We start from the raw sequence: 15,788 nt of genomic DNA on the forward strand, positions 1-15,788 counted from the left end.
GAGAGGTAGGGCAACTCTGGAAGGACCTGCTGGGGGGGTAAGGATTCTTTTACTTCCTCTACCTGTATGCCCAGGATTAAGGTAACCCTCTAACATTTTTTTGGAGTCATCTGGGGGAGGCAAAATATACATGCTGATTCTGCCTCATCAGGGGAAGGGGAGGCCAGCACAGGATCCTGCTGAGCCGTGTCTTGATATCCAGTACAAGAGTCAGAAATCTGTGCTGCCTGGTGGGTAGGTGCTGCACATCTCTCTGAAGCCACTGAATAAGAGAGCCTGGAATATGGGGGGAACCCCACAGGTTCCAAAAAGGCCACTGGACAGGTGTAGGCCCCCAGTGACCTCCCTGGCCAACCACTGGATGGTACTCCTGTGGTAGGGTAATAGTATCTTGAGGAGGGATGGCTCCAAGAGCAGCTGTAGTAGGCCCCAAATCTCCGATTTGGAGGAAGAATACCCTCCTTCCACGGACTATGGAGATGCAGTTCCAGACACTGCTGGTGACCAGTGCAGAAGTGAAGAGGTGTGCAGAGTGATGAGCACTGCAGGTTTTCCCTTGGACTGTACCAAACGGAGAGCCATCAGGGGTGCATTTCTAATGAAATAAATACTACTTGAAATTGTGTGATCATGGGAGACTAGCTTCTCAGATATAGATTGGAGGACAAGTGCTACTAAAATTGGTAGGGCCCAGATTTTCCTGGATAACAAATTTCTTCACCAAATAGTCATCAAAAACCAACAAGAAGTGATGCCATTGTAGATTTAGTATTGGTGAGTAATGAGGACCTCACAGAAGAACTGGTTGTAGGGGATAACCTTGGTTTGAACGATCATGAGCTAATTCAGTTTAAAAACAAATATAGATCTGCAACTAGGGTCCTTGATTTCAAAAGGGAAAACTAAAAAAAAATTAGTTAGGGAAGTGGACTGTACTGAAGAACAAGGATCTGAATGTGGAGGCGGCTTGGAATTACTTCAAGTCAAAGTTGCAGAAGCTCTCTGAAGCCTGCATCCCCAAACAAGGGGAAAAAATTCATAGGGAAGCGTTGTAGACCAAACTGGATGAACAAGCACCTTAAACAGATTATTAAGAGAAAGCAGAGCGCCTACAAGGAATTGAAGATAGGATGGATCAGCAAGGAAAGCTACGGTCAGAAAGTGTAGGGATAAAGTGAGAACTGCCAAAAGCCAAGCAGCGTTGACCTTGCAAAGGAAATTAAAACCAGTAGCAATAAAGTTACTGTAGCCACAGAAATAAAATGAAAAGCAGGAAAGAAGTAGGACCGCTAAACACTGATGATGGGATGGAGATCAAGGATAATCTAGGCATGGCCCAACACCTAAACAAATACTTTGTTTTTAATAAGGGTAATGTGGAGATTAGGGGAGTGGCAGGGTGGTTAATGGAAATGAGGATATGGAAGTAGGAATTACCAGAGCCAAGGTGGAAGTCGAACTATAATAGCTTAATGGTACCAAATTTTATGGGGCCAGATGATCGCCATCCCAGAATATTAAAGGAATTGGAATATGGCATTGCAAGACCAATAGCAAGAATTTTTAATGAACTTCTAAACTCAGAGATCATACCCTATGTCTGCAGAATTGCAAATATAGTACCTATTTTTAAGAAAAAGAAAAAAGTGACCCGAGAAACTACAGGTTTGTCAGTTTGACCTCAATTGTATGCAAGGTCTCGGAACAAATTTTGAAAGAGAAAAGTAGTTAAGGACAGAGGTAAAAGGCAATTGGGATAAAATAGAACAGTTTTACAAAAGGTAGATCATGCTAGTCCAACCTGATCATTTTTCTTGAGAAGGTAACTGATTTATCAGTCAAAGAAAACACAGTATATCTAATCTACCTGGATTTCAGTAAGGCACTGGATAAAGTGCCACATGGGAAATTATTAAAGTGGAAGAGATGGGGATTAATATGAGAATTGAAAGGTGGATAAGGAACTGGTTCAAGAAGAGACTACAACGGTCATACTGAAAGGTGAACTGTCAGACTGCAGGGAGCTTACTAGCGGAGTTTCTCAGGGATCGGTCTTGGGACCAATCTTATTTAAGATTTTCAATGACCTTAGCACAAAGTGGGAATGTGCCAATAAAATTTGTGGATGACACAAAGTTGGGAGGTATTGCCAATACGGAGGAGGACCAGAATATCATATAAGAAGATTTGGACGATCTCAAAAACTGGAGTAATAAGGAAATGGGATGAAATTTAATAGTGCAAAGTCATGAAGAAGGAGAATTTTTGCTATACGATGAGGACTTATCAGTTGGAAATGAGAGGAGGAGAAATACCTGGATGTATTGATTGATCACAAGATGACTATCAGCCACCAATGTGATGTGACCATGAAAAGGCTAATGCAGTCCTAGGATGCATCAGGTGAAGTATTTCCAATAGGAGACAGGGAAGTATTAGCACCATTATACAAGGCACTAGTAAGACCTTACCTGGAATACTGTGTGCAATTCTGGTCTCCCGTGTTTAAGAAAGATGAATTCAAATTGGGACAGGTGTAGAGAAGGGCTACTAAAATGATCCAAGGAATGAGTCTCCTCTCATAAGGTAGGTTTTCCAAAAAGCTTGGCTTTTTTAGCCCATCCAAACGAAGGCTGAGGGAAGACATGGTTGCTCTCTATAAATACATCAGATGGATAAATACCAGGCAGAGAGAGGAGTTATTTAAGTTAAGCGCTAATGTGGTCACAAGAACAAATGGATATAAACTGGCCATCAAAAAGTTTAGGCTTTAAATTAGAAAAGGTTTCTTTGGAATAGCCTTCCAAGGGGAGCAATGGGGGCAAAAATCCAAACTGCCTTCAAGACTGAGCTTAAGTTTATGGAGGAGATGGTATTAGGAGACTGCCTACAATGGCATGTGGCCCATGTGAGGTTGCTAGTAGCAAATATCTCCAACGGCTGAAGATGGGACACTGGATGATGTGGAGGGCTCTGAGTTACTTCAGAGAATTCTTTCCCAGGTGTCTGGCTGGTGGGTCTTGTCCACATGCTCAGGGCCCAACTGATCGCCATATTTGGAGTCAGGAAGGAGATTTCCCCGGGTCACACTGGCAGAGACTCTGGGGCGGGGTGGGGGTGTTTACCTTTCTCTACAGCATGGGGCACAGGTCACTTGCAAGTTTAAACTAGAATAAATGGTGGATTCTCTATAACTTCAAGTCTTTTAACCATGATTTGAGGACTTTAGTAACTCAGCCAGCGGTTAGGGGTCTATTACAGGAGTGGGGAGGCGGGGGGAAGGTTCTGTGGCCTGCAACATGCAGAAGGACAGACTAGATGATCACAATGGTCCCTTCTGGCCTTAAAGTCCATGAGCCTACATGGGGCTGGCCCGGTGCTGAGCACTGTGGCGACCCTGCTCGCTCCCCCGTGTTTGCCAGCACCTATAGGACTGACCCTTGAAATGTTAGTGATACTGGCTCTGTCAGGATTAGAAGCTCCTTGGCAGCTGCAAATGCCTCTGGCATGGTCGGTACCAAGAGAGTGTTGGTACACAGCGGTGCCACAGATGTGGAAGGTGCTCCTTCTGGTTCCGGACTTGACAGTACTTGCCTAGGTGCCGCAATCTACAGTTCTGGCTTTTGTGGTGCTGAAGAAAAGGAGTACTTGGGCTTAGATCACACTCTACTCTGATCCACACGCCTAACAGACTTAGATGCCGAGGAATCTCCCCCTTTTGGCCGTCTGCTTCTTATGTTTTTTTCTTAGGTACTGGGGATGGTGAGCAGTACAATAGGAGACACAAAATCCAAATCTAACACTGAGGCACTTTCTGCTGAGTCTGACCGACCTGGCTCAAATGGAGGTCTCAAGGCCACCTCCATGAATAGAAACTTTAGTCTGGTGACAATCTTTCTTCGTGCGAGGCTTAAAGTCTTTGAAAATTTGGCGATGCTCCCCTGTATGAGCTTCCGCCAAACACTAAGCAACTTGAGAGCGGGTCACTCAGGTGCATAGCAGGCAATGTATGGCTTGACCAAGGCATCCCTCTGCATCAGGAACCGACCAAAACCCTCAGGTGGGGTAAAACCTACCCAATTGTACTGAAACACTAATAACCAGAATAACACTTGTACTCTATTGTAAATAGTTCAGAGTACACAATCCAGTGAGAACACTTTCAAAAGCAAGATGAGCTGTTCCAGCGACCATTACAGGCAATAAGAAGAAACTGAGGGGGCTCAGGGTTAGCTAAGCCCTTTATACAGCAGCAGAAGGTGCTCAAGCCACCCCAACAGGTACGACTGAAGGAAAAATTTCCAGCAACTGTGTGCACACCAAGAGTGGAATGCACATGTACAAACACTCAAAGAAGAAATTAGGTTCCTTAGAATACTAAACTGGGCACCATCATCTAAAAAGGTGTTATGCAGTTTAAATGCAGGGGGAAAAAAAAGCGCATAAACTAATAGTTCAGAGCCAACTAGCTGTAAGCCAGGGATCGGCAACCTTTGGCACACAGCCCACCAGGGTAAGCCCCCTGGCAGGCCGGTCTGGTTTGTTCGCTGCTCCAGGCCAATGGGTGCGGCGGGAAGCGGCAGCCTGCACATCCCTCAGACCGCGCTTCTTTCTGCAGCCCTCATTGGCCTGGGACGGCGAATCGCAGCCAGTGGTAGCCGCTATTGGCCGAACCTGCGAACGCAGCAGGCAAGCAACCGGCCTGGTCCGTCAGGGTGCTTACCCTGGTGAGGTGCGTGCCAAAGGTTGCCGATCCCTGATGTAAGCTTTGTAGATGCTTCAAACCATATCTGAACTTTGCATCTTTGCCTATTTGACTACCTAAAATTGGTCTGAAGTACCTTTCCTGAGGAGACCTGGTGCTCATATGCCACAGTAATGAGTATGTTTTTTAAAACTGGTTACAGAGCACAGCTCAGTACAGAAACGTTATACATAAACTGTTAACATATTATATAGTTACCTTCCTCCGTTGTTCTGCCTTCATTTCCTGTAGTTTTCTGTTTTCATCGTCCTGGAGTCTTTGCTTATAAGTGTGGCTTCTAGTCTATTGCACAGCAGAGCATAAAAGCAATATATTGACAGAAGATCCCGCTCTCAATCTTTATAGACTCAATTAACATAAAACTAGTTGAAGATATTTCTGATTACTTAGGGATAGATTCATCTAAGTTTAAAAACCAGAAATGAGGCTCTTCTGCGAAAAATCCACCATTTAGAAGTTAGTTTATATACACCTTTCGTAATACAATTGCTAAGGTGGTTTGTTTTCCAGAGAGACCCTGTCTGCAGTATTCTATGGTTCAGACTCCTCTGAGGGATTTGTTTGAATGGGAGAAGTCTGTGAACTAGATCTGAAATCATTAACAAGTGGTCTGTTTCTGCAACCCTTACTTATGAGTCTCACAATGCATGTTCTCTTGTCATTTGCAGTTATTGGGGGATGTACTACTCTTACCTTCAGCAGGGACTGTGCCTTCCTTTGTGTGTATATCATACTTAGCACATTATTAATATTAAAACTAACTTAGTTTAATACAAAAAGTTGTGGTGGCCATCATATAACTTGTATGACTTTATTAAAGGCTTTGATATACTTCTACACAAGATTCTCAAAGGAATTTGATAAATGTGAATCAAATGAAGCTACTGAATGATGGGTACATAGTTTGCTATAAAGGCTGTATGGAGACAGCAATTATTAATGGGTTCAGTCTCGAGCTGGAGGAGCGGTTAGATGTGTCCAGGGAGATTCATTCTGGATCCAATATTATTTATTACTTTCAGTAATGACTTGAGTGGTTGTGTGAAGAATATATTAATCAAGTTGGAGGACAATAAAAATCTAGATGGGATTGTTAACACTTTGGAAGACTGGATTAAAATTGATTATGATCTTAATTAATTAAATGGGGGGGGGAGAAGAGAAGCCACCAATAAAAAGAGGAGTGTCCCTAAAAAGAAACTGAATTTGTCTACATCCAGTGGGAAGGGATAAATGTGCACCCAGTGATGTTTGTGCATTAGACAGTAATACCACGGAAAGGATCTGGGAAATTTAAACTGTTTTTAGCAAGAACTGTATGTCCTTTTCTAGTACATGCAACCACTGAGAATCATAACAATGCTAAAAATTAGAATTTAGAGAGTGAAAAATTTAACCTCACCCTTTTCCCAGCAAAAAGATACAAATTTGGCAACATGGAAACATTTGCAGAATTTGTGTCAGGTTTGCTCAATTGTTCGTGTAACAAAAATTCCAAAAAGGTCAAAATGTTTTGATTCTAAAGGACTTCTTGTTTTGAAATTTTTCAAATTTTATTTAAAATAATGTTAACCACTCAAAAATTAAAATTACATTGAACAAAACATTTCATTTGACCCCAAATGAATATTTTTTATGTTTTTGGAAGGGCTCGTGAACTGAAAGTCAGTTATTTTGTCCATTTTATTAAATGTGTCTTTACTAGATCTCTTATATATTAGAAGTTGAACAAAAATAAAAAAAAATAGCAGGTCACAATTTTTTGCAGGTTAAAACACAGACTAGCTCAAAACACCACATCAAACTTGCACAATTCAAGTATAACATTTCCCCTTTGCTATTACCTCTTAGTGCTCAAGTGGTTTTATACCGAGTGGTACTTCATTGCTTATATGTTATAGCTCCCTTAATGGGGCACAATAGGTGCTAGTTTACCTGTAGAGTGGTTCCACTAGCCTGAACAGATCTTTTACAAATACAAGGCCATAGAGTCATGCTAGCAAGGAGTGACATATGCTATACTGGCTCATCACATATACACAAGCAGCAAATATCAGAGGGGTAGCCGTGTTAGTCTGAATCTGTAAAAAGCAACAGAGGGTCCTGTGGCACCTGTAAGACTAACAGAAGTATTGGGAGCATAAGCTTTCGTGGGTAAGAACCTCACTTCTTCAGATGCAAGTAATGGAAATTTCCAGAGGCAGGTATAAATCAGTATGGAGATAACGAGGTTAGTTCAATCAGGGAGGGTGAGGTGCTCTGCTAGCAGTTGGGGTGTGAACACCAAGGGAGAAAACCAGAAACTGCTTCTGTAGTTGGATAGCCATTCACAGTCTTTGTTTAATCCTGATCTGATGGTGTCAAATTTGCAAATGAACTGGAGCTCAGCAGTTTCTCTTTGGAGTCTGGTCCTGAAGTTTTTTTTTGCTGTAAGATGGCTATCTTTACATCTGCTATTGTGTGGCCAGGGAGACTGAAGTGTTCTCCTACAGGTTTTTGTATATTGCCATTCCTGATATCTGACTTGTGCCCATGTATCCTCCTCCACCTCTCCCTACCCTAGGGCCATCACACTAATGTCTCTGAAATCAGGACCAGTCCTGGGGAGGTTTTCAATTCGAGTACATCCTACTGAAATTTGTAGGACTAGTGCTGCCTCAGATAAATCCACTAGGCCCAGGTCTCATTGTTCAGCTCTCGTGTGGTGATAGGTGGGGAGGCAAACATGGCTTTACATCATCGTTCTGCCTCTTGTATTCTTTGCCATTTCAGTGGCCTGCTTGGTCCCCAACATAAATTAGAGCAGCCCTGAGAGGGCCCACTAAGGGATGCTGCATCAGCTGAAAACAGCTAGAGCATACTGTACTCCAGCCACGACCCTCCCTTTACCTGCACACTCTGTGTGTGGGGGGCTGCACAAAGGGCACTAGAAACTCATTCCTCCGGCTCTGTGCCAAGAAGGGAACTTCCTCTACAGCTGGTGTATTCCCTAAAGGCTGTTTCCACCCATTTTAAGACTCTTATACCTGTGGTGAAGGTAAAGGAAGCCACTGGGAACTGGTCCCAGAGACTCAAAAAAAAAAAAAATTTATACACCACCTTCTCAGTTCATGGTGTTGAAGGACAGGGAAAGAGACTGTGAAGCAAGGCCTATGAGGAAATGCTAAGGTCTGAACATATTCTCTCTACATCAAGGTTTCTCAACCTGTGAGGCTCCAATGTATTTCCAGGAAGGCTGAAGCAAGACTAAAGCCAAAAGGGAGAGGATTTTTTTTTTCTTAGTAGCTGACACTTAAGATTCAGCAGACACTAAAGCCGCTATGGTATATGAGCTATTCAGTAAAGTTTCCAAGCTTTGCTGACTCCAGGGTATGTAGCGACCAGCTGTAATTTCTTTCTGCACACGGTAGCTGATCTGTTGCCCGTCACTGCACCTGTAATCTGGGCCTGGCTCTGCAAACATTGGCATAATGACTCCCCACGGCAAATGCTTCCAAAAGCGGGGCAGCCCAAACAGCTGAGTGCACTTCAGGAATTATTGATTAGACAAACAATGAGGTGTTCTTTCCCTTGTTAAGAATGTAGGGGAAAAAAAAACCCCTCAGGAAAGATGTAAAGAGCAATTATTCTGATTAGTTACTGGTGGCTGATTAGAGTAGTGATATTATGAGATAAGATATCAGATCAGTTCAGAAATGGGACAACCCACCCAAGTTAATTTTGGAATAATTTTTCTAGGAGATACTGGAGAATAGACTATTCCTGTGGCTGGATTTTTAATATAACTCAGCACCCAGCAGCTTCCATTTATGCATCTAAATGAAATAGACAGGTTTTCAAAAGGGTTTAGCAACCAGAAGGATTAGTTGCTTTCAATGGGAACTGCTGGGTGCTGCGCACTTCAGTTTGGGTCAACTTTTCAGGGATGGATTTATGAACAATGAAGTCAGTCCCTGCAATGCAAGGAAAAGGTCTGTGAGGCTGTAGCCATCCTTCCAAGCCAAACTATTCCATGGTATGCATTACACTGAGTCTGTGCAGTTTATTAAACTAAATGAAATGCTAACATTGTATTGTTGTTAGCACCATTAGCACTAGCAGAACATTACAGAGGATGTGTCATATTCCATGGTAGGACTTACCCATGCTGTAGATTCTGGGCTCGGATTAGCCATCTGACAGGAGTTTCTCTTTGGCAAACCCAAGTCCAATCTCTCCAATAGTTCAGTGGTTTTACTACAGAGAAACCCAAACAGAGTTGTTAGTGCTTTCTTGAAATATAAATACAGCCTACAATTGCACCCCTAGATTCTAACCCTAGATTTATCGTGCAATAACAGAAAAGCACCATAGCTGGAACAAAAGGTTTGAGAGCTAGATAGAATGAAGTGGAACATCAGAAACAGAACTGATATGATGGATAAAGCATTTGTTGGGAGTGATTTGTTTGAAAGAGAAAAAGCAGAGCTATTTCTGTGTTAAAGGGGCCTTTCTCTACCAGTTTCAATCTTATTCTGAGACACATTCTATCAGATTTCACCATCAGCAGCATATAATTGCTTACCTGAATCCTTTGTTCTAAACCCTCCCACCAGCATCTTAAATGACAAGATTATTTTAAAGTATTTTTCTTCATGCTTAGTACAATGAACCCTTACATCAGATTCTTTCATCTCTCTCCTGGATTAAAGATTTTGCCAAGGAAAGATCTTCATGCAGGCATTGATGGGCATGAACCAGACTTTCCTGACCTCCACCGCAAGTTGCCTGGCATACCTGTTATTCAAGTCTCTGCATGCAGGTGTGATTGGGTGGCGAGAACGTGTTTGATGGTTTGTGGAGATTTGTTGAATTTAACCTTGTGCTGCACTATGATTTTTTTCATAGCTGTGCCTAGATGCATTCATAAGCACTTTTTTAAAAAATCTGAAAAAACATATGGATTTGGGATACACTGGCAGATTATAGTTTCATAAAGAAAACTGTGGCAATTTACAGCACAGCCTGCTCTCATAGCTTTTATAGTGTTTACAAGGAGACCGTATGCAAAAGAAGCCCTTCCTCCCACACACAAATTTAAAGAGAAAATATGCACTTTCTCAGCATAACTAAACTTAGAAATGCATATGAAAACCTCCACTGGTATCTGTACATTCTCAGGCTTCTGGGCTGAAAAACAAAGCGGTACAACATTTTATAATGTTGTACACCATATGTGCCCAAACGCAACAGACTAGAAATAGTGTAGCTAATATGTAAGAGACAACTGCAGCATTTTGTGGCCTGTTGCATATGGATTCTGGCAGCTGCATGCTAGATGCGCCACTCAGCCACTTTGTTCCTTGCAGACTTGGCTACTTACGAATTTTTTTTTTTTTTTTTTTTTTTTTTTTTAAAGCAAAGTGCTTATTACTCAGGCCTACTGATAAACAGCACCAGTCTCAGCAGTAAGGTCAGGAGCTTGCTGTATGCTTGTCTGATTCTTCCCTCCACGTCCCCCCCCCCGTCCCCAATAGATTTGTTTTTAATCTTTAAATGCTGCTGTAATCTTTATATTACTCTGAAGAGCACGCTAGCTTATTTTGACACCATGTTGAATTACTGGTGTAGTCATTTCAAACCCAAGATAAGCTTCAACGTAGTCAAGAGGATCTTAACACAGTTAAGAGGGAAGAGAACCTGGAGAGGCCAAGCAGCATCCAAATAGTGTCATAGTCGTTTTGTTTTTTCCATACTGGTAGTTTCCTAATTTTATTTGTCATCAAAGCTGTGAGCTGAGCTCTCTACTGATGTAGCTCTTTGGCTTCATTTGTTTTACACCAACAGAGAATTTGGCCATGTTTCTCTAAAGTGTTATACAACTTTAAGAGGGACAGTGTAACGTCAAAATAATATACACTATTTTAACAAACCCAACCTGTGTCATTATCTGATTAAATACGACCATGTAGATCATTGTTGCTACCATTGTTACATAACTGCAAAAGATCTTGTACAAATTATGTCAAGTAAGGTGTCTATGGAAAGGTCATGATTTGCTGAATAGTATTATGCTATTTGTATGCATGTATCATTTTGTATTTGAAGTTATGAGTATTGGCTCTGTATCTGTATTTCAAATATGTTTGCTCCTGCGGTAACGCCCACAAGGTATTTAGCCTGCACATATTGAAAGGACTATTCAAGTTAAGTGGCCCATCAAGGGACGCTCAACTAACAATGGACTATGGAAGACACCCATCTACGCCTGAGGGACTTTCGTGTGAACAAGTGGTAATGGCCTCTGTTGTGACTAAGAGAAATCATGCATGGACATGTGACTTGCCCATGTGACTCCAAACACCCTCTTTCTATCTGTAATTTTCTACTAGCTGGGCTGAGGGCTTTGTTTGAAACAATGGGTTTCCTTCCACATGGCAGAAGCTATAAAAGGCCCTGGAAACACCTCCATTTTGCCTCTTTCCTGCTCAAACCTCTGGACTATGAACTTATACTAATGGGAGCATTCCAACCAAAGGACTGAGGACCTTCCAATGATTTGGAAGCAACCAGAGACTTGATTTAAGCCAGCAGTTTATTCCATCACTGCTACAAGCCTGAACCAAGAACTTTGCAATTATTGTATGTATTTGATTCCTTTAACCAATTTTAACTCTCACCTTTCTTTTTTATAAATAAAACTTTAGATTTTAGATACTAAAGGATTGGAAACAGCATGATTATTCGGTAAGATCTGAGTTGTATATTGGCCTGGGTACGTGGCTGGTCCTTTGGGATCAGAAGAACATTTTATTTGATGAAACTGGTTTTAAATAACCACTCATCTTTAAGTTTCGTGTTTTTGGTGGCGATACAAGGACTGGAATGCCTACGGGAAACTGCTTACCCAGTGTGATGAAACTGAAGTTTACTTTTGTTGCTGGTTTGGTGTATCTTAAGGGAGAATAACCACCAGTTTAGGGGGGGATATCTGCCCTATTTCTCGGCAGTTTGTCCTGAATTTGGTATTCGCAGTGGTGACCCACGGAGGCATGGTGACACAACCAACCAACCACAAAAATAAAAAATCCCCACAAAATTCTTATATCTGTAACAAGCAACACGCTAGATTATTCAATGTAAGATTTCATAGACAGCAAGAATGAATTTGACTTATGAATTTGATTACTGCATTTTTACTTCTCAAGCTGGGAGAAATGCCAAAGTTTATCTGATCAACCTCCCTTGATATTTCTAATCAATTTTACTTTCAGGGTCCCATGCACTTACAGAACACTGCATTTTGGGGTGTTGCTGATACCACAGGTAGGGTGAGTTGGTTTTTAAAAACTGTTTCCACTGGAATAATTTAAAAATTCCTAGAAATGCTTATTGGTTTCAGTCTTCGAAAAGCTTATTTCTACAAAAATCTAATAAGTGCTGGTCCCAAGAGAGTCCCTTTGGGTGAAATGAGGGAGCTGATGTCAGCTGAAGGAGAGTGTGTCCAGAGTTCATAGTAAATAGATACAAAAGGAAACCATAGTTTAGAGGTTCTTAATGTGGGGAAAAAACAAAATTAAAAAATAACATTAGTACAACAGTTCAGCTGAGACCTGAATGGGACCTCCCTGATGCATAGTTTAGCAGCTCAGGAGACATTAATCTCCCTGCAGAAATGGCACAGAGCCAGAGCCAGCCTCCAACACGTGCAGCCATTACAGTGGTGGCAGTCCCAGAGCTTCCGCTGAGATGGTAACGTTTCCATACTAGGAGCTCCTAACCCAAGGCTGTGGCTTTAAACCACAGTCAAGGTCAAAATCCTCAGCATAACAGTATAGAAAATACCTTTTGAAAGAAACTCAACTGAGCTGCTTTTAAACAAGTGTTAGAAAGAAATTCAGGATCACATACAGCAACACAGAATTCTGTGTAACTGTAACACAAGTCACAGAAGTGCAATGCCTTTGTATTTGCACAAGATATGCTATCATATTACCCAGTGCTGTGTGCTCAAAATGAAAGTTCCTACTGGATCAATATTGGCAGACCTCTAAACTCTGATCTGACTGCAGCATCAAGGCCTAAAATTCCTAGTCAGCATTGTAATGGAATGTTAAACTATTATAGTGTTATTGTAGATGGTAGTGTGTAAAAATACCTTATGTAAGCTAACCTCAGCCATAACTGGCAGAACATTAAAGGATCTTACAATAAACACATCTGATGTGTATAAGCAAGCTCTGTAGCCAGTCCATATCTGATACAGAAGCACATGACATGGTGTCAGGAGTAAACAAAGAACAGAAACAAAAGAAAAATAGCAACAAAGGTTGCAGGATCTCATCAACATGCCAGTCTTCAGTGCTCCAGACAACTTCAACTTTGACAAGCTCCAGAATGGACAGACTGGAAACATTATTTTGCAAGATTTTGCATTGCTACCAAGCTTCACAAAGAAACTGGAAATATACAGGTATCTTCTTTAATTTATGTTATGGGGAAGCTGGCAGACCATATCTTTAAATCCTTTGACTTTAATGAGGACCGCCACAAAGATGACTAGGAAAGAGTTCTGGCTATGTTTGATGCATATTTTATACCTCAGAGAAATGTGGTTTATGAAGGAGCATGTTTTCACCTGAGAATTCAAGAACCAGGGGGAAATGTTGAATGTTTTATAAGAGCTCTGCATACATTGGCTGAAAACTGATTTGGGGAAAATATAAAACTTGATGGTTATTGGGCTTACAGATAAAAACCTTTCACAACTGCTACAATTGAAGAGATGTGACCTTAGCGCAGGCTATATAGATAGCAAAGCACTCAGATTCAATCAAGCAACAGAACAAAAAGGCAGGAGCAACTTGAAAAACCTGAAAACGGCTTAGACGCTATAAACAGACACTTGCATGTGAAAAGTTACTATAATAAAACCCCTGCAGCAAGGAGAGAACTCCTAGGCTACGAGAGACAAATTCCAGCCTATGTGCACAAGGTGTGGAAAAAATCATATCCCAAGAGAGGATGCATGTCCAACCAGAGGCGCATGATGTAATACAGGAATGAAATATGGACATTTTGTACCTTTGTTTGCCTCACCATAATGGTCAGGAAGTTGACTCATATTACAGACAGACCATCAAGAGCCACTGTTTCTGGGATCACTCACTTAGGATGACAGAGCTTGCCTGGAGAGTGAAACTGAATATTCATAGCAAGACTATTGACTCTAAAAGTGACTTGGGAGCTGGTGTCACAGTCATCTCAGAAGGGACATACGGTCACTTTCAAGCCCTCCCAGAGCTTAAGTCACCTGAAAAAGCTCTGGCTGGCCCTGGAGCTATTCCGAACTGCATGGGCCAGTTCACCACAGAAACAACTTACAAAAAGACAAAAAGCTATGCATTCAGAGTGCATGTGATCAAAGGATCAAAGACCAACAACCTTCTTTGTAGGTTACACATGGAGTGTAACAGCCATGATGGGCCTAGTAACAAAGGAGAAAGAACTCTGTGGAGGATTTGATGATATTGGACTTTTGAAAGGAGATCAAGTGAAAAATCAACTTAAGTGACAATTCTGGATCAGTCAGTGTATACACACCTCTATGAGAGAGATCTTGGAAGAGACTAGATGCAGATTTATGCAAATTCAAAAGACTGGTTGATCTAGTCATTGTGGACTATTTTTCCAGGTATAAAGAAATAATATATTTGAAAGATCGAACATCAGTCTTATTGAGAAACTGAAGTGCACTTTTGTTCACTTCAGTTTCCAGAACAACTCATGATGGACAGACAATGGACCACAATTCACTGTGGCAAAATTTAAGTCATTCTGAATGAAATGTGATTTTATTCGTATTACTAGCAGACCACATTGCCCACAAGTGAATGGAGAAGCTGAGAGAGCTTGTATAGACAGCCAAGAAAATCTTGCAGCAAGAAGATCGATTCCTTGCTTTTCTGAGTTGCACATCAACACCAATATCAGCTCTTGGATATTGTCCAGCACAACTCTCAATGGGAAGACAATTCAGAACTACTGTTCTTTTCCAAAGTTAGAATCTGTCTCAAAAGGCAAAAAGCCTATGAACACTTTTACAAGCAAACAGACAACACTCAAACAGCTGCCAGGTCTAGAACCTGGTGATCAAGATCTTGTCAGATTGGATGGTTGGAGAAAAAGGATGGCCAAATCCAGCTGTCGTAAAGAAAAATAATTCAGCGCCCAGACCATATGTGAACGAGACCAAGTGGAGCATTCAACAGAAACCACTAACATCTACAATTTGTTCCTCAGAAAGATCAACAGAGCAAACCCAACAGACAGCAGATGCAGAACAAGATAATGAAGTCTCAAGGATCCCAAACTGACCTCAGCCAGTCGTTACAACTAATGGATGACCAAGTTATTATGTGTTTGGGTCATGTCATTAGAAAACAAGTAAGATTCAGACACAGTTAACAGACTGATCCATATTGAACTTCAAAGACAACATGATAGTGTAAATGGTAGGAATGTAGAATTTAAAGGGGATGAAATGGAATGCTAAACTATTATATTCTTCAGCCACTAGGTGGTGCAGTGTGTAAAAATACCTTATTTAAAAGAACTACAGCCATACCAGGCAAAGCATTCAAAGATCATATGATGACCACAGCTGGTATGTGTATATAAACAACCTCTATAGCCAGTCAATATCTGGTACAGGAACATGATAATCACAGAGTACAGTTCTTGACAACTCCTTTTATTTTATTGTGATTAATCATTTATATGTCATTGTAGATCTGATAGTTAAAGAGGTGACAACAAAGGACCCAATCTTGAAAAGTCTGTGAGTAAGTGCATATTTAATGATTCAGTGTATGAGATACGGATGCTGAATTGGGCACCTTGTCTGGTGGTAAGATGTCCTGAAAAGCTGTCACTACATTTTTCAGCCTGGGCACAAGTTTCCTTACCTGCCCTTTACAATGATCATTTAAGTGGGATATTTTAAATTCCTATGAAAAAGCCTCCATGGGCAACACTTTGCAGA

The 15,788-nt window shown here is 41.3% G+C and overlaps 1 protein-coding gene across 1 annotated transcript in view; it reads right to left on the reverse strand.

Moving 5' to 3' along the window:
• The window catches only part of EPSTI1 (epithelial stromal interaction 1), a 77,258-nt gene that overhangs the window by 20,759 nt on the left and 40,711 nt on the right, over window positions 1-15,788 (reverse strand). The window contains exons 7-8 of the mRNA XM_054014020.1: window positions 8,908-9,001; window positions 4,964-5,047 (exon numbers count right to left, since the gene is read on the reverse strand). Coding sequence (XP_053869995.1) covers window positions 4,964-5,047; window positions 8,908-9,001 — 178 coding nt within the window. The remainder of the gene's footprint in view (window positions 1-4,963; window positions 5,048-8,907; window positions 9,002-15,788) is intronic.

Source organism: Malaclemys terrapin, chromosome 1, assembly GCF_027887155.1.
Source record: "Malaclemys terrapin pileata isolate rMalTer1 chromosome 1, rMalTer1.hap1, whole genome shotgun sequence".
NCBI classification, from domain to species: domain Eukaryota; kingdom Metazoa; phylum Chordata; order Testudines; family Emydidae; genus Malaclemys; species Malaclemys terrapin.